The following is a 20342-nucleotide window of genomic DNA, read 5'->3' as shown; positions in this document are numbered from 1 at the left end:
AAAGGAATCTCATGCAGAAACAGACTCATACACTATAACATTATCTTCTACCCACTCTCTATGGATGGGAGGGAGAACAGGTAAGTAGGAACTCCAGGAAACATATTTTAGTGTTGGACAACTAAGGAGCAGTGCTACAGAGGATAAAGACTGTCTTGACCTTCAGATGACCAAGCCAAAACATTACAGAGGTGCAGCCCTGTGGGACAAGGATCACCCACGTGTGACAACCCACTCCCTCCGCTGGCAGAGTGACGGGCTGCAGGCTGCCCTGCTCACCGGCCGCTGCAACTGGGCTGAGACTGCAGCTGACCAGTGCACGCCGCTGGGAACGCAAACCCTGCTCCACAGGCCCCGGCTTTGGCACAGCTGCCAGGGATGAGCAAACAGCCCGGGTAAGAAGCACTGCAACCACAGCATCCACTGCACCCGGAGCAGCGCTAGTACGGAGCGCCAGGGCCTGGGATCACACCACGCAGAGACACTTGCGCGCAGCATGGGCACAAGCCAGCTATTTTTGTTAAGTGCTATTTCTAGGAAACCTGAAAATGTGGTACTGTGTCTGGCTGTGTTTGCCTCGCCGCTTCCCATACAGCAGGTGGCAGCATCTGAACTGAAGTACAGCAAGAGCATTCGGTGCATGAAGGATTTTTTTTCTACAATAGTTTACTCAAACGAAACATTTGTTTCAGTCATTCACTGTGTTCTGAAACATATTAAAACCAAAATGGCTAAGTGGTAAAATTAATATATTATATTTCAATATTTAAAATAATGATTGCACATAACAAAATACAATTAAATTCTTCTATGATCTTAGAAATTGGTATCTATTTCTCTGTTAATATTTCAATTGTTTTGTATATTCGGACAGCCATAGTACCCACAGTTAATATTCTGATAAGAACTGGTGGAACAATTTAAAACTCTCCCAGATGCTCTGTTTTCCATATATGACCCATAAACCATCAATTCACCTGGAGTAAAATTTCAGTTTAATCTATTCATTGTGAGGCAAAGGCTGCTTTCTGACTTCATTTTCTGTTTTACTAAAGCAGCAGAGTCCATCAATTCTGGTTACAAGAGTTGGGAAAAATATTAAAAAGAAAAATAAAAAATTTCCAAGAAGATCTAAATGGAATGCTAAATACCTATTAATAATAGTACTGCTAATTCAAAAAGTAAAATATGATTTAAAACCCTTCATATGATTTTTCTCTCTGGCAATACATTTTAGGTGAGGTATCCTACCAGTTAAAAATTTGCAGTGTTTAATTGTTTGATCTGGCATAATGAATTTATATTATTCAAGAAATTTTTGTGCCATGTAAACACAGATAGTCCTGACAATATCCTTCTAACAATGTAACTGATCAAGGGCTCAACTGAAAACTCTGGAATTGTATTAATTTTGGATAACTGGTGGAAGATATTCACGTTTTGATATTAATTTTTGGTAGGTTGCAAAACTGTCGAGAAACACCCTCTCCAATGCACATTCCTGCATAACTCCATGAGGCTGCAAAGCTCTCCTTGACATCTACTTTCAGAGGAATATGGAATCCCCTACGTGATCTAAATATTTCTAAAGAACTAGGTGGTTGGACATTAATTCTAAGTCTCCCAATATTTTGTGTTAGTTTTGTCCTTGTGACAAAACACTGTCACAGTAGGAACTCGACATTAGGGTTATGGGCCTGAACTGACTTACAAAATCAGTTTTGCTGTCTAGACAACAGTAACAAAAGCGGAAGTCGGTAAGGTGTACTTCAGAGAGAACAGGTATGCTCTTCTTCCTCAACTGCTGTACTTGAAACATGGTGACGAGTACTTACTGGGTATTTAGAACACAGAAATAGTTCCAAGATCTGTAAACTGACCCCGGCCATAATATGTGAGTACCAGAATAAATCAAATAGAACTTACCTTAACTTTCCCTGCATTTTCCTCCTCTTCCTTTTTTTCTTCAAATTCAAAGGCAACAGTCATACGTTGCTGTCTCTGCTCCTCCCATAAAGTAGGGTTAAAACTATCACTGTCTGACTGGAAGTCTACAGTTAAATTGCAAACAGCAATGCACAAGAACAAGTAATTAGTGCACTCAGCAAAAGACTGGAAATTATCAAAAAAGACATGTTCTAGTTAATCCTGTAATTTTGGGTTATTGTTTTAAAACTGCTGAGGGGGCCAACGAAAGCAGGAACCGATAAACAATTACGAACAGAGTTTAATATTAAAACTGAAACGAGTGTGATGGGAAGCAACAGGGTTTTGCGGCAGACGTGGAGCAGAGGGGCAGTACACAAGCTAACTTAACACAGTGATATGAGAACCCAAACCCTCAATTCTGCGAGGCTCAGAGCTCTGACCCTCACATATCTAGGCGGTGGCTCACCCCCCAGCTCTCTCAGGCAGGTCCCAAGTCTCTGCAGGTTGAGCTGGCTCAGGCCAACAGCCTGTCTGCACAGCAGCAAGGCATACTCTAGAATTTCTGTCCCATGAACACTCAATTCCCCGATTCAAATTGTTTATACAAAGCCATTCTTCTGAAAATATAAGTGTTCAAGAAAATGTAAATCTGATGGCCTGAGAATAATGGATTTGTAAACAAGATTCCTTTGGGTATGACAAAATATGCACGGTTATGTGTGCACCACTGGCTTTACATGTCAGAAGAGCCACTCGCACACAGGACCACATCTGAAACCCCTTCCTCTCCCTCCCTCTGTTTTTTCCTGCCTTTGTAGGAACTGCTGATGCCATTTTACCTTCATCACTGCGGGGTTGCTGGGGAAACATGTAGTTAGTCAGTACTCTCTGCTTTGTTTCTGGGTGAGCCTCAGTTTGCAGTGGAATGAGAGCCTTGGACTGCACAGGAAAGGCAAAACAAAGAACTGTTAATTCACAGCACGTGTGTTGTGACTGAGATGGGATTTTAGCATTTGATAAACAGAAAATACAAGATTAATTAAAATTCCGTATGAAAATAGACTTCTCTATGCACTAAAATAAGTATTATCTAGTGGAAATGCCTCCTCTCCCATTCCTCATTTCTGTAATTCCTACCAGGATCAACAGAATAGCACTAAATGTCAGAAATACTGACTGCATGTTCAGAGTCATACCGGTGAGGAAGCTAAAGGATCAGCAGAACAGAGCTGCAACTACACAGCTAAAACACCCACATTATGGCTGTGATCTATTTTAAGCTACGGCTAATGAGGAGTAAATTCATGATAGTTATTAGTTCATCTGAGGGTAAATCTGGTGCTCAGATGTTATTGTTGCGTTTTACTTCAATTGTTTATTTTTCATTATTGATTTGCTCCAACATAGAATCTAGGAGTGACTATCTTAGTTCATTGAATAGAAACTAATCCATGCTATACTGCAGAAAAGTCAAAATGCTGAAAAAAACCTGTGTATTGAAAAGGAAGTGCATGTCGTGTGGCCGGGCTGAGGAGTCATGCAATGTTATTTTTTTAAGGGCAATCAGAGTGAAAAAAATGAAAATCCTATTGGACCACATTAAAACTTACTCATCATTTTCTATTATCCATCTCACTCAGTCTCCCCTCCCTTTAGCGTTAAAATTTTTTGCTTGGCTATAAAAGTAAAAATTACATTTAAAAAGCAGTGCAGTAAGTATGTACCGATGTAAATCTATCGACTGCATTGCACTTGGCTTTGCCGTGATTTGAGGGCACGGCTGAATGGTACGCTGCGGCCAGGAGCCAGCAGGAATTTGATCTGACATCTTGACAAAGAAACGGCCCCATCTGCTGGGCTGTGCCCCGCGGACAGGCACGGGCCCTGCTCTGCGGTTCCGCAGCCGGCGGTCTCAGCGCAGACATGCACACACCGCGTCAGCACACAGGCAGCTTGCAGGACCCGAGCCCTGTGCCTTTGTCATATGGATAAAAGGGTGGACATGGCCCTGCTGGAGTGAGTCCAGACAAGGCCATGAAGATGCTCACAGGACCGGAGCACCTTTGCTATGGAGGCAGGTTGAGAGCTGGGGCTGGTCAGCCTGGAGAGGAGAAGGCTCCGGGAGACCTTCCAGTGCTTAATGGGTGCTTATAAGAAAGATGGGGACAGACCTTTTAGTAGGGCCTGTAGTGACAAGACAAGGGGGAATGGTTTTAGACGGAAAGAGGGGAGATTTAAATGAGATATCAGGAAGAAATTATTCCCTACGAGAGTGGTGGCGAGGCGCTGGCCCAGGCTGCCCGCAGCAGCTGTGGGTGCCCCATCCCTGGCAGGGCTCAAGGCCAGGCTGGACGGGGCTGGGAGCAGCCTGGGCTGGGGGGAGGGGTCCCTGCCCGTGGTGGGGGGTGGGACTGGGTGGTCTGTAAAAGGTCCCTGCCAACCCAAACCATGCTGTGATTCTATGAGATTCTGCGATAATTTCCAGAAACATGGTAATTGGCCCCTGAAGAATTATTCTCATTAGCTTCAGTTGAAGAGGTGTAATATCTGACTATGGGCGTGACTGTGAAATGAGAAAGATGAGATTATGAGAATGTCCTGAGATTTTTAAAAACTGTTAGGTATGTCAAACTTTTTTAACACTGTACAAATTGAGTATTTCTCCATTTAAGTGTTAAATTATGAAGGTGCCCAACTATTCTATCCACCAATCCTGCAAAGGATTGAGACTTATTTTAGTGCTCAGAAAGTGTTACATTTCTCAGTGTTCATGTTACGTAATTGTTTTAAAATAGAATCCTAAAGAATATATAGTAGTGAAACCAAACCCCATGGAACAAAGAAAGGCAAACTTAAATTTAAAAGGAACTCAGGTAACAGTTTTCTCCAAACCAAGACTAAGAGTTCTTGCGCATCTTTTACCTGTTTAAACTCCCACTGACATCAATGGAGTTTAAAATATACAGGAATGGAAGCATGGACAGGAAAAGGGGAAAGGAAGATAACAAGAATGGAGGCACAGGTGGAGTAAAGGATGGGACAAACCAATAACAAAGCCTTACCTCTTGAATTTCTATTTACGAAATAGTCTCTTGATACTTTTGGTCTTTATTTACTACTTTTGTAAGGATATAGAAGCTTAGCTAGATGCAAGTAATAAAGCCTGCAAAGGTGATCCTTCCAAGTTAATAAATCACAGGCAGAAGAATCTATGTCTATACCTTGATATGAAAGCATAAAGCTGGACTGGGAGCAAACACCTCTAAAATCCTACTACAATCACGTATTAAATTGTAGGTTTCATTTACGTCCCTTACTAAGATCTCTAGTTACTGAAGAACGTATGAATATTGAAAGTCATTACCTGGTTGTCAGAAAGCCACAAAGCTGCAAGTTCTTTAAGTTTAGTAAAAGTGAATGGTAAATTCTTCAGTCTGTAAATGATAATATTGAAACAACATGAATCCTTCATTTTCACAATGAAACTACTGGAAAGACTTGTGTACAGCATGTTTGTTTATCTTGATCATACTGAAATTGCTACAGTTTCATATCTTTTCTCTCACTTTTTACTACAATGTAGTATTTTATTAAGGGCATTCCACATTAAGAGTGACATTTGGAGTCTAAACCTACTGACATCACACCCTAAAGGTACTAAGGAGATACCAGTATTTTGCCTTGGCTATAATGTAATCAAAGTTACAGATTATAACACAGAAAACAGAAAAAAAATCTTGGTCCCAGGAAGATTTATATGAAAGACCTAACAGTTCTTAGTGTAGCTAACAGAAATCCTCCTATTGGACATTTAAGTTTTAGAACAGAAATACTCTAAGATTACTGAATATTTTTTTTTCAGAAGTGTTAAGAAAATGTCAAGAAAATAATATAAATATTCATAGTGAAACTAAATGATAAAATCAACTGAAAAATTAAAAATATAGCATTCTTATTATCCACATAAACACATTTCTTAGAAGTGATCTGAGTGTGGGAATGGGAAAATGATGACTAAATACTTGTGAAAACTTCATTCATGTTTTTCCCACTCACTAATCTTGAACATATTTTTAGTGTTCAGTCTGCACCAACACAAGAGAGCTGCCCTAATCACATACTGATAGTCTCCCATCTCTCCTTTACAGAAGGTTAAGGAGCTGGAGGACTGTAGGAAGAAATGGCCCAGCCAAAGGTCTGTCTCCAAAGACAAAAGCTAAATGTGATTTAACAAAAAGAAAAGAGAGAAAACCCTTTCCTGAGAGAGTCACACAATCCCATACTGTGGAAAGAAAGGTTCTTATAGATGCGGTCACTCACACCTCACACAAAGACAAGCAATCCACTGGTGGGTATTCCACCACATGCCATCAGCAGGAGAATCCTTTGCCCCTCTACCAGCAAATAACCAACAATACTCCTATAGTCTTCTTCATATTAAAATCTGTTTGTGTTTCTGGGAGAGATGACCTGACGAGCTTTTGTACCACTGCCTCTGTGCAGCACTTACAAAGTGTATCCATTATGGAATTACTTTAGATGTATTTTTGCCACAAAGTCATTACCATTAAAAATCATGTTATTTCAGATAGCAGTGTGTAGTTACTAAAAGTAACGCATTTTAAAGATTTTAATACGAATACCTTATACTAAGAATGACTTACCTAAGAAAGTGAAATAAATTGACATAAATGAATACACATACATATGATGCTATGACATCATTTCCAATTATAAAATGCCTGTATAGATCAGAGCAGCTCTACAGGTGTATGCATGTTTAAATCTAGAATTAAGGCCATAGGAAAGAAAGGAGTGCCCTAAACTACCTGAAATTTAGTTTTCATTCCTGTCTTATATAACAAATATATATATATTTTTTAACAGTGTGGAATAGTGCAGTCTGTGACATTCTTTATAAATTAAGGTTACAAGTTTAAGCTTTAATAGCTAACATAAAGATTCTTAAACAGTGTTTATCCAGGTGTTTTATTCAGAGCTTTATTTCCTGCATAAAAAGAGAATAAATTATGCTTTTCAAGTGATACCTTTATTTCTTTACACTTTAGGATTCAGTACCTGTAACCTAAATTTCGAAAATATACAGAACCCTTTGTCTGAAGAGGGTTACTGGTAATGTTTCCAATGCGCTCAAGTTGAGAAGTGTGTACAAAAAGGAGAAGCAAAACTAGTAAGCATGCCTCGGAAACGATGCGTGGCAAGGGGATCTCCAAACTGGTTTTCCATTTCCATATGCAAACAAAACACAGAACTCTTTTATTTTTAATTCTTATTTGCCAATAACCCTGGATACCTGTTTTTAAACATCTGAAAAGATCCAAAGAATGCAGGCATCCAAAATCATTGATGTTTCTTTAAAAATTTCAACCAAGATAAGCCTCAGCCTCTTCTTCTAAATGCAACTTGTTTTTGTAAGTTTAAGACTGCTTTTTAAATTGTGTACTGTAGGAACATTTCTCCTTCATCTGTACTAACAATGCACAAGCAAACACTGATTTTCACGAACAACTGAATTACCAAGTGATTTTGCATTATACCCACTTTCAAGACAAGGCCCACGGTAACTGTCAGTTACAGCGTTTTAACCACAAAAGGTAAATACATAAATGTTTTTATAGCTTCATCAGCCAAAATAAGGGTATACTACAGCTACAAAGGGTCTCAAGTATTAATTATGCATGGATGCAGGTTGATTAGTTTCTACATACAATAGGCCAGATCCTATTTGGTACAAATCAGCATAATTCTGCTGACTTCAAAGAACTAAGTCACATCATCCTCAGTAAAGGATTTGGCTGCCTCTGAGGAAAAACCTGTTCATCAATAACTGAAAAAAGTGACGAACCTGCACTGCTTCCATTGATCGAATACATGACTGCAACCAGGTATCAGTGAGTACAAAGAAATGTAAAGTTTATGGCTGTGCTATTCAACAGAGAGCTTTTATGCTTAAATGTTGAAACTTCTCACTAGACAGTTTGGAAAATTACAACATGTAATTGTTTTTATAAATCTAAGGGAAAATAAGGGTCACAATAGTAGATGAAACTTTAATTGCTGCATAGATAGTTGATTAAGAAAATGGCCAAATTAAATTAAAACACAGTTCAAAGGCAAACTATGCTGTACCAAAATGATTTATTCTTAGTACAGATGCTACTTCACTCAGCCTGAACAAATAACCTTTGCAGGAGGCTATTTCTTGACTGGAAGGTGGTGTTTGTTTCAGAGCAGCTGTAGCCCAGCAGTCAGGACTAATACAAACAGAGCCATAGACCCTGCACCCATTCCTTCAGGCATCAGCTGAACGGCATCCAGACACATGAAGTCTGTGGGAAAACAGTATCTCCGAATCTTCAGAACAATTACACTAGTTCTAACACCTGGCAGCCACCCGCTGCGCATGCTTTCCTGCGTGAGCAACAGTGTCATTCCTGCGCAATTTTTTCATCACTAATAACTTTGATTTACAAACTGATTTAAATCTTAAACTGAAATGTAAAAAGAGCTGAAAACACAATAGCCAAATTAAAGAAATATATTAGTGCTATAGAGATTATATGTATTCATATTAATTGCTTAAATTACAGGTAAAATTACATATGCCACTGGTAAATTCAAAAGTTTAAAAATTATTAATAAAAATATTTATTTTAAAGTAAACCCTGAAGCACCAACTGTTTTTTCTGGAAAACAACTATCCACAGTAATAGTTTGGAAAAACATGAAATGCATAATGTTCTTTTATAGTGTGTAATTTTCACATAGCAAATGTTTTCTTTTGAGAAAAAAGGGGAAGAAATTTCCCCTGAAGTTCCTCAGGTGAATAAAAAAACCCCTAAACCAAACCTAGCACACCTCTGAAATGACAGCCCTAAACATTAAATCCTTGTACCACATGGCTTCACAGCCTCAAAGAAGCTACATTCATTCTTGAACGAGGACTTCAGAAAAATTCCTTCCATTATTAATCCCAGATGACACATTTTGCATGATTTCTGAAGTTCTTAAGTGCTAAATACTTTAAGAGTAAGATAATGAATATTATTCATGGAACACAAAAAAAGCAAAGAAAATGTCATTGATACTGTTTAAATACAAAAACCACCAAATGTTGGTATTTGAGGGGTCTTATGGGTCAAAGGTGGTCTTTGCTTTTACTATAAGCCTCCTGAAAGACATAATTTTACCTTTTCTTTATTATTAATAATTGCTTTTCTCATGGTTTTGTAAAATAACCAACTACATATTTGTACCAGGTACTAAATTTTTTGTTACGCCTTAAGTAAGCAAGCTCAGAATATGGGAAGATTGTCCACTAAGTTCAAGTAGTGTAACGTACAAAGAGCTTACCGAATACCTAGGGGAATGCTTTCTAGATTCATCGATGCATACATATACTTTATACTTTAGTGACATTCAGAAAGAATTTTCAAATAATAATCCAAACATGAAAAATGCATGTCAAAACATGTTGAAAGTTAATTTTAACAAGCAGCATTACCAGTCAGTCAGTCAAGCCCAGAGACAATTGTTATTTGTGACAGTTCTCCAATGTAACTCTCACCAAATTGATTAATAATAGAGTTTTCAAGGTGTGAAAGTTTAAAAGAACATGATTCATATTAACCCACCAACATATTGTTCCCAAAACCATTTGTGGATATACATGGCCAGAAGTAATTACCTCTTTGGCAACGAGCAATAATGCATATTTAAATATCTAACCAGAAAAAGAAGAGATATACCACAGAACAGTCTTTTTTTGAAAGGATAGTGTCATTTTAGGACCTTTTTTCATCTAACTTCTGTGGGTGAGATTCAGAGCAGTAACTGAGTTCTGACCCCAGGACAGAAGCAGAAGCAGTGGAAATACAGAAAGGTGAAGATTCTTTCAGCTCTTCTTTAAGAACAATCTAAAACTAAAAGAAAGGTTACTTACCAGTAACCGATGCTCTTTGAGAAGTGTAGCCCAAATGTACATTCTAACAATTCTACCTCTCAATCACAGGACTCATACCTGGAAGGACTCTGAGGAGAGAGGAGAAGCAGATGGAAGACAAATGTATATGTGGACTACACATTGTGAAGAACACCGGTTACTGGTAAGACATCTTTTTTTCTTTGAATGAATCCCATGTGTTACTCTTAACAGTGACTGAATCCGAGCAGCTACCCCCAGTGACTTTATGTGTTGGAGGTCTCAATATCTTTCATGCAAGTAGTAATTGCACAACTGCTTTATCAAATGCTGCAGTGGTTCTTGAAGCACTGGAGACAGTGTTATGCCTGGCAAAGGCAAGGATGAACCTCCTGGTAGCTGCACTGCAGCTGGAGTCAAAACTTCCCTGACTGCAGTGGGTGAAGCCACCTAACCTCTGGTCAGTTGTACGCTAAGCCCTCATTAGACTCCACCTTAGCAATGTGATAGTAAGGGATTCAGCCCATCATTGCCTTTTATTGTGTGGAGACAAGAGAAAATTGCATTTCCCAGAGGTGAAGAGCCTGCAACAGGGTTGAAAAGGTTTGGACCTGTAAAGATAAAAGGAGAGAGGACTCCCAGCTTATGAAGATGAGAAGATATAGTCTTAGATACAGATATATCTTAGAGTATATGGCATGGGAAAGAAAAGCTGGAGTCTATTTTCCTGGTTAAAACGGAATTCTAACGTGAATATTTGAAGAGAGTCCTGGAACTAAACCAGCTTCATGTCAATTAAGATCAGCAGGGTCCATCTCACAGTGATGAGGGCCTTCAGAAGACATGGAACAAGACAGCATTGGCTACATAATACTATGTAGTAGCTGAAACCGTAGTATTAAAAATGCACTAGAGAGGGACTCCAAACACTGACCCACCTTTGAGCAAAATGTGTCAACTCACAAAAACGTGTGATTCCCATTAGTCTGAGTGGTAAAAAGGTCTATGTCAGGTATGCCTCCTTCCTGAAAGGCATCCAATCAGGATTTTAGACCAAACCTCACAAAATATTTCTGAGTTTCATACCCAGACAAACTTCAGATAATGCGAGGGAGGGAGAGCTCCTCTTTTCCTCTTTACATACTACACCACAGCTGTCCTCCGCTCCATGTGTGCATGACCATTCAGAGAGCAAACTGCACATTTTCTGTGCACTCTGGCAAGTTCAAAGCCACCAATATCCCTGTACTCCACATGCCTTGATGAACATGTCCAGAATGAACATTTTTGGTGGCAAAAGGGCATCTTTCAATAAACACTTGAGTAGCCCACCCACCAGCAGAGAGTCAGTCACTGCGATAAAGGCTAACGGATACACAAGTGCATCATTTACAGTCACAGTTGTAGATACTAGCGGTGAAATCTGGCACGTGACAAAGTAGAAGGAGATGACCCTGAGGTATCATTCCCTGGTATGAACCTGCAGTGGCCAGGTACCCAATGGAAGACTGTGTTCCCTTTGTAAAACCATGCACCCATGATGATCAACATGGACTAAGAGTCACGGTGACAGAGTCTGTTCCCTCTGTAAGGAAAATAATGTCCAAAGATGCATGAGCAGCTGGACACCTGTCAGAATGGACATGAAATCCTCTCTGGTAAGGAGAAAGTCATAAAGGACTGACTAGATAAATTCTGAAAGAATACACGTATGTATTTGTTATACAGTACAGGGAGTAACAGCTGCTTTTCAGAAGATTTGTGTAAAGGTTGGAGCTTTCATGCCAAAAAGGCTGCATCAGTAGTGTTTGGTGGGAAGGGGTCTGCCTTAGCAGTGGAGCCCACAGAGTCAGGGCTCAGCAGGTCTCCTAACAGGCTGAGAGGGAAAAGGCTGACACACATCCCAGGACCCAGGAGCCCATCACCAGAGGGTGAAGCACATGCACTGACCCCTTGGCTCTAGAATTGCCTTTCTGCTCTGCTTGCGTGTCTGTGTGTCGTCTTCCGACAGCTCAAAGGGATACCCAGGAAAAGAGGTATCTACCTCCTCTGTCATATCCGAAGCAGGAAGAGTAGAGGGGCAAAACTGTTTTGGTAACATGGAAAGGATCCCAGCAACAAGCGGAGCCCAAGTATGCTCCTTATTAGCATGTACATGTGGACTCATTCAAAGAAAGAATGGATATTGCCTTAATGTTAATATGAATGAGAAAATGGGAAAACAGAAAAGTAAAGAAAAAAATAAATTAAGAAATCCAACATTAAGATGATACCTGAATTTTGTCCAAACTCTTTGGTGTCAAAACGTTGAAACTTTTTAGTTTCATTAAAGTGGGACGTTTCTTAACAAAAGCATTATCACAGTGTCTCAGCAGGGCAATATTTAACCTCAGCCAGAACTGATACCAACAAAGGAGGAAAAATATACTCCCCAAACCCCTTAAGAAAAGCACAGGAGACAATTCAAACAGGTTTAAAGGTTGAAGGTCTACTGTCTGAGTCAGTGCTCTCCCACTAGTTCTACAATGCTTACAACTCGCTGTACAGTTTTTCAGGTTCACTTGAGAGAACAATTTCCCTCCCCAACAGGCAAAGTCCTGTTTCTCCTGTCCTCCTCACAGTTGCTTTGGTGCACAGCCACTGTTTACCTTTAGCTGACTTTGGTGTTTGCCAGCATCACGTCGAGCAAACGGACCATGAAGAGTGTTATAAAATGAACACAACAAGAGGAATGATAGCTTCTTCCATTTTCTGTGAGATAAATCATCTCAGTGACTCATCCAGTGAGCCCTGAGGAAGCATAAGGGCAGATGCAAGGCTACCAGCCAGCACAGAAGGGGAGTGGGAAGGACAGCAGCTGACACATTCCACCCCAAGGAACATTACATCATGGGGATGCTGGTCCCGTAATTACCGTCCTCCACAATGGAAATCCCAATCCTCCCATACAGGGACAGCTAGGGAAAAAAGAAAGGTGGGGCAGGGCTGCTGTTTCGGTGGTGTCCAGCTGTCAGGTCGCCTTGGTTGGGAAACCTTGCCTGCTCTTACTACCTTCGCTGCCTCCTCCCCACAGTGAGCCACCTCCTCTCTTGCCTCAGCAGTAGCACTCACAATCAGTAATTAGACATGAAGTCACATGCCTGAAATCAGCAACTGACCTGGCTGAAAAGTAACTTGGAATAAAAAAGGAAAAAAACCCAACCCACTCACTAGGTTTTCTGCCTCCTCAACTCAAACTCATGGCAGTTACATGCCTGAAAAGGGGGCAGAGTGATCCAGCTCAGATTTACAAGTTTGAAAAGGGGGCAGAGTGATCTGGCCCAGACTGGTTTAACATGCCAGGGAAGGCACCCTGCAGCTGCAGCTCCTTAAACTCCCAAGCAGCCCTGAACCAGCACTGTCTATTGCCTCCCCACTCCTACCCTGCTCTGTGCTTGCTCCTGCCTGCCACTCCAGCCAGCTGCACAGCAGCCACTGGAAACGTCCATCTGAAAATTCACCATATTTGTGATAGGCCACTTTCATCTATATCCCTTACGCATTCAAGATCCCCATACACCTGAAAAAAGTCCCACTAGGACAGGACAGGGTATATGGATATGGAACAGTGAAGGGAAGCCAGGCTGCCTTTGTTGGCAAGAATGCCAGCTGGAGTGATTTTAAAGTGTTGCCTGAAATACAGTTTCAGACTGCAGATGTACAGATAAAAGCACAAACGTACACTCCTGTGGAAACATACTGATGGCAGAGTACTCCCTGTCCCTGGGAAGGCACTGGAATCTGAAACCCAAAATCAAGAGACTCAAGATTTGATTCTGGAACCTAGGTAGCTTCAACACAAACTAGAGTTAAACTTTACGTTCTGTTCCATACATAATGTATTTTATGATACACAATTGCAATGCAGAAAATCACCTAACAGAATTAAGCAAATTATTTTAAACAAATGTATTACAGGGATTTCTACATTACTTCGTTTTATATTTTATGCTCTACCTTGACAATGAAACTGCTGACAGTAAATCAGACACAGATGTGGAAAGTCCTTCCTCTAATTTTTACTGAGCATGGATGACAATTACTGGAAACAAAATGGTATTCACAACCCCTATGTTGCACTAAAGAGCAAACTTGTATTTCTGTGGTTGTTCTGGAATTTAACATATTCTTGGAACACATGCATGTATTAACCTCAAGAAAAAGTCAGTCTTTTCTGATGCTTATGGCAGCACAGGATAGGCATCAAGAAAGGCTCATTTTAAGCATTCACTTTCTCGGAGGAATAGTTATGTGCACTAAGAACAGAAGAATCTGTTCAAGTTTTTTACAAAACCTTTGCTCTTCTGAAGAAAATAGAAAATTTTCTTATGATTTCAGCGGAGGCAGGATAACATACTAGTGTGCTTGCATTTAATGATTTCCTTTATATCAGCTTATCACAATTTTTAATAATTAAATATTATAACATATACAATTTTAGAGCCAAATATCACACTTTCACATGGAAATAGCAGGAGATAAAAGAAGTAAACAGGTTTTAATCTATTAAAACACACTGAGACCCAGACCTTGGCCCCATTCAAGTTTTTCTTTGCATGTCAGTGGAACTAAGAGTTGCATGTCAGTGGAATAAAGATTTAAAAAATTAACATTTTTTCCTTCTAGTTTAAATAAAGTAACTCTAAATAGATTTTTTCTATTTTAAAATATATTTTATATAAACGTTCTTTTTACAAATACCTAAAAAGAATAGTTGAAATTTTTTTTAGAAATAAATTCTTATAATGGGTTAGAAAAATTATGTGAACAATACCTGTTATCACTCAGATTTAACACCCTCAGCTTCTGCATCTGACCAATCTCATCAGGAAGAAATTCCAGCTTGTTAGAGCGGAGAGACATCACTGTTACATTTTTACAGCTTCCAATCTACAGGAAGGAAAAAACCAAAGAAGTTAGGATACCTACTTTCATTAAGTTATTATCACTAATTTTTTATGCCAGGAGGTGGCCAAATTGTGTTTTTACTGTAAGTGACATAAAGCAGAAAACGCAGAATCTAGCCAGAACATAATGCCCTCCTTTTGTCAGTAACATCAGGGAAATGCCTAGGGTTACCTGCACTACTCTTCCGAGTGACACACTCACCTTTACATGAATTTACTAAAGTACTGGTTTTACTATGTTACTATTGAGCATGTAAGAAAGATAGTGTATAAACAATTGCTTTAACAGATATTTTGTCTAAGCAGGGAAGAAATCTCGGGCCTACCACAAAACATTTCAACTTGCAATTTAAAAACAGAATCAGCTTCTCACTTCTCTGGGCAGTTCAGGAAGGAAATTCTCATCCACAGCCAACGTCCTCAGGTTATGAAGGTAGCCAATGGTAGAAGGTAAGGCCTCCAACTCATTACAGCTGCAGTCAAATTCTTCTAATAAAGATAAACTGAAATTGTAAATACACTTGTTAGATGCTATACAGGGACTAAATAACAAAATTTAACACTCCAAAACCTTGGAAGTTTTAAAGCATCACACTACTACAGACATCATCCTCTGAAGGGGGAACCTTTATTGCAGATTTCCCTACGAGGAGTCTATAATAATATGATTTCAGGAACTATTAGGGACACCGTTAATCAATCTTATCTACTAAGGCAGTTTAAGAAAGACCACTTAGCTTCCCCACATTATCATTCTTACTTTTTGTAGTGAGGAAGTATTGCAAGCACTTCAAACAGACAGTGATCATGGCAATTCACACTAAGCTGAAGAATCAAACCAAAAAGTTTATAATCTTCACATACAAAAACACACAACAGGTAAAGAACTACTGCTTTGGGAGAGCAATGGGAAGGGAAGCAGGAATTGCCTCCAGGGTACATTCCAACTGACGCACTCGACATAATTTCTAATACAGTTCAGTAGTGAAAAAAGATGAGCTTGGATTCAAACTCAGCAAAGTAATCTCAGCTTGTTGTAGGCAGACACAGCTTTTGTAAAAGTGCTTATCTTTCACATGTTGAGAAAGCTGGCTGAAAAGGGATCTTGGAAGAGTATCTGTATGGCAAGGACCGAAACAAAGCAGACCAAAGTAAGTAATCTTCTGACACTCAAATACTCTCTTAAAAAAAATGAATTAATCTCCATTTCTGCCTTGTATCCCTTTTCCTTGATTGTTGTATTCTGTCAAATTGTGGAAAGAAAGAGACCTGACCTTTTCTTCACGTAATCATGTCTTCAGGAAAGAGGAAGAAATAGACACAGCTGACAGAAAACTCCGCTGTTGAACAGAAGCCCAGGCTGGCCACTGCCCACAGTGCTGGAGAGCAGTACGTACAGAGAAAGCACAGCTTCCTAGTCCCTTCAGTATAGCCCTGCATTTTATTATTTTATACCTAGTGCTTTCAGTATAGCCCTGCATTTTATTATCCATCAAAAGGACTGTGAAATGAGTTGGAATGCACCAAGTCCTAAATGAAAAGGGCCCACAGTGTAAAAGCCACCACCGCCTCTGACGGCAGCTGGCACCTACACAGAAAGCAAGCCAAGGAAACGCCAAGAGAGCTGACCCGATGCACAGCACTTGAACCTCCCCACCCACTGCTGCTCCAGGACGAAATGGTCATCAGAGGCATTTCTTCAGGAGCCTGTCCTTGCCAGTCACACAGCCCTCAGGACTCTTTTGAGTGTTTGCTTTTCCCTGAAGACAGCAGGTAGTATCAGGCAACACTTAAACATCAGTCCTACTTTGGTGATTAAGAATCAACAATTTGACCTTTGCTAATGCAAATAACACTTACAAACAGGAACATATATATGTAATACATTTTATATAGAGAGAGAAAGAAAAAAATATATATCTTACATATATATTATGCATATGCAAATACACACATATATAAATATTCAGGAGAAATACCTACTGAATCTCTTCAAAAATTAGGCTGGATGTAACGGTTCTCAAAATGCATGCTGTACTGCACCGCTCATTCAGCTCATGTAATACAAGTTTTGTGAGCCATCAAAAATGCCATTGTTCCCTACTTCTGCTGCCCCTTTTCTGCTCCCCACATACTACCTTTTTCTCTCAAGTGCTTTAATTAATAGTAAGATTAAATGACAAGCAATTATTTCTTCCCCAACATTTGTCATCTCCCTGTCCACTGATGAAGGGATTAGGTGCCCAGAAGACTGTGTCTGGTTTTTACCCAAATGTTTTGGTAGATCTGATAAAGTTTACCTCTGCTCCAAACCTTGCTCCTTAGTACTTATATGGCTTACAGCTGCAGGCCTGGACCTTCACTGTATTTCTAATTTACCTTTATTTCAGTTTCTTCATCAAAAAAAGGTCTTTCAGCCTTCAAATTTTATGCAACATGAAAACAGAAATAGCTATTCCTAACACTGAACTCTCAGAACTTTCCTCTAACTGCTGTACTTCAGTAGGCTGAAAAGCCAGAGTCACACAGTGATTAGTGAGAGATCCATGGAATACATACAAAAGCTCTGCCAACAAAAGTTTTGCTCATAGCTTGTCTTTAACACAAGCTTTGTAACCACCACAATTTATTTCAAGATTCTCAGTGAAGTAAAAATTCAGTCGTACCTACTTCATATGGAATGTGTGCTTGACAGAGGGAAATCCAAATGGAAACCTTGTTAAATTTCAGGATTCACACATTCTGCCTTTTACTGATGATAACACAACCAGAAAAGCTTGAAAATAGATAAGCTTAATTGAGAACTACCATGTTTCCAATGGCAATCAGAAAATCTGACACTCTGAACTGTAACTGTGGAAGTTTCCCTGACAGTGAGGAATGACTTTATCAGACAAGAAAATTTTATTTGAAAGCTATTGTCTGGCACAGACATTCTCAGCTTCTTTCCTTCCTGATGACATCAGCAGCAGACAAATGAAGACAGCCACAACAAAAACAACAAAGTCAGTGTAAAACTGTATTTCATCTGTGTAACTACCATGGTTAAAAAAATACGCACTTCAGAAAGGGATTTTTCTTTCACCATGGATTGTGCATGAAAGGAAGTTAACAATAACAGCTATAGTTCCAACTATGCCAATTTAGCTAAAATATCATTAACCTTACTGTCTTGGGCTAAATTCAGATCATTCTTGATAGGTTTAAAGACAGACAGACAAAAATCAGATATGCACCTGCTGTTCAGTTTGGCACCTACTGAAATGAGGCAGTTCACCCTACATGTCCTAAGGTAGAAGAGGAATATTTTTAGACAGATCAGTAGAGAGATTCATGGAGAATGAAGACTGCCATGAATTAGAGAGTAGTTTCAACCCTCTCAGCCCCATTTCATTCAGTCAGAGACCTTTTCTCCCAACAGCCACGGTACCCAGTGAACTGCTGCCAAAGCAACCTAAATCCTAAGAGTTAGCTACACCCACTATTTATCCAACATCGGGCAAAAGGAATTTTGCAGACCCATGAATACAAGTTAACACTTCCATCCGCAGCATCTGGTACTGTCAGATATGGTACAGCCTAGACACATACACAAAACACTCATCTGACGTAACACACTGGCTCTTGACCTACCACATCATTACCTATGTATGGGTCATCACTTCCCTCGTGACACTGTCCTACTCACAAAGGGGAAGCACGGCCATTCACTCAGGCCCTACAGACCAAATCTCCAGTCTTTGGGTCTAGTTTAGTCAAGTACTTAATCAACATGAATCCACTGATTTTATGTAGAATGTTTTATTAAGCTGGGTCTACTGCATGTAGTATCTTGCAGGGTCAAACTAAATGCCACTTACAGGCTTGCCCTTTGAACAAGACTGGTGGTGGTTCACTATGAGCAGCATCAACTCAGACAGTGCTGAAGTGCTCTGTGTTTCATCATGAAATTGGTCTCTGGAGGGAAAGTTCCCTCCTCCACACTGCTAATCTTTGTGTGACAATAATATACTCTGCAGTGGGTACCACAACTATCATTTAGGAGAAAAGAGACCCAGTAGGAAACTATCCAAACGGATGAGTCAGAGAAAGGAAGTTCATTTTGATATGGGAGACACTGTCCTCGTTAAATGAGAGAAAGTACTTTATTTAAAAAGCACAACCAATCATCCAAAAATAAGGTGATAATATTAGGCGATTAGCCCACTGCTCTGCATATACACCATTCAGAGCAGCAGTATGCATCTTTAAAAATATAATTAAGGCTCCAAGACAAACAATAGTGACCAGATATCAGGCTAAAAAAAAAAAAAAAAGAGGGGTTCCCCTTCAATTTGAGCAGTTCAATATGAAAATGAAATTCATTGTTAAAGATTATGTTGGACAGAATATCAAACTTTTCGCTGAGTGCCCAGTACGGCCTTGAGCTTTACGAGCTTTCACTGCCTATCAGTATTTATTGCTACACAATGATTTGTGTAGCAAAGATTTGCCTTTTTGTGATTCATATAACCAACTTCTAATATTCTCCGTGAACGTCACATAAATCTGAAGACACTGCAAGAAGTACAGCATGGTAAGCCAAACCTGAGCTTTCAGTTGCTACAGTTGTAATAGTTCACAAGTCTGCATTTATTTTCGCTTTCCTGAATGGCATACCAAGAACTAAATTATTATCAAAATTATTACTATAAAAAGGGTGCAGGAGCAGTAAAGCGCTGGCTGTGCAGCTTAAAGATTATTTCCATTCTAGAGACCTCACTGTACTGTCATATTTCTGGACAAGTCTAAATTAAGCCTTCTAGGCTTTAATTTTGGAAGCTGCAGGACAGCCCTGGCTCTACTTCTAATGAAACAGTTTGTTGAGCTACAACCTGTGGAAGAGAGAACGGGTTTTGCACTGAGGGCAATCCAAGGGCAACTCTGCTCACATATGCCCCCTGCCCAATGTTCCGTGCTGCCAGCACAGAACTGGTACAAATGGTACAGCCACCTGTTCACTCACACCAGACAGCCATCACTCAGGCTGAACTCTGTTTTTTCTGCCTGCATACTACTGCTGGCACAAGGGGGATGATGAAAACACTAGTAGTGCTATAACTGTGGAAGGCAGCCAGGGACCATGTACTCTGAAATTTTTGCCAATTATCAGTTCATATAGCATTTCATAAGTCAAATATGTAGAGGAAGAGTCTATAACAAAAATATCAATGTCTACAAAAATATCAATGTTAGAGATATGTTCTGCCAGAAAGGGATATCTGTAGTGTGAAATACTACGAAGAATCACCTATTTCAATACATGGAGCCATGCTTGCATCCACCTTGAATTTTACAACACATTGTGGATTTCATTTAGCAGTAAGTTCAAGACACACAGCAGTACAAGAGAGAATTCTGCACCAGTAATCATGTAATATCTGACACAATGATCGCTAAAGGGCATCGTCAGTGCTTTTCATAATAAGATTACTTATGCAATACTTTCACGTTTTGATGTATACACCTATGAAATCGTCATGACT

The 20342-nt window shown here is 39.7% G+C and overlaps 1 protein-coding gene across 6 annotated transcripts in view; it reads right to left on the bottom strand.

Moving 5' to 3' along the window:
* LRRC7 (leucine rich repeat containing 7) overlaps nt 1-20342 on the bottom strand; it is a 183742-nt gene that overhangs the window by 43342 nt on the left and 120058 nt on the right. For all 6 annotated transcript variants that reach the window (XM_055725249.1, XM_055725243.1, XM_055725244.1 and 3 more), the window contains 5 exons: nt 15191-15320; nt 14685-14800; nt 5294-5363; nt 2769-2868; nt 1927-2051 (listed from right to left, as the gene is read on the bottom strand). In XM_055725249.1, coding sequence (XP_055581224.1) covers nt 1927-2051; nt 2769-2868; nt 5294-5363; nt 14685-14800; nt 15191-15320 — 541 coding nt within the window. The remainder of the gene's footprint in view (nt 1-1926; nt 2052-2768; nt 2869-5293; nt 5364-14684; nt 14801-15190; nt 15321-20342) is intronic.

Source organism: Falco cherrug, chromosome 12, assembly GCF_023634085.1.
Source record: "Falco cherrug isolate bFalChe1 chromosome 12, bFalChe1.pri, whole genome shotgun sequence".
Lineage (NCBI taxonomy): Eukaryota > Metazoa > Chordata > Aves > Falconiformes > Falconidae > Falco > Falco cherrug.
The sequence above is the reverse complement of the archived record's forward strand: the minus strand, read 5'-3'. Positions and strand labels throughout refer to the sequence as shown.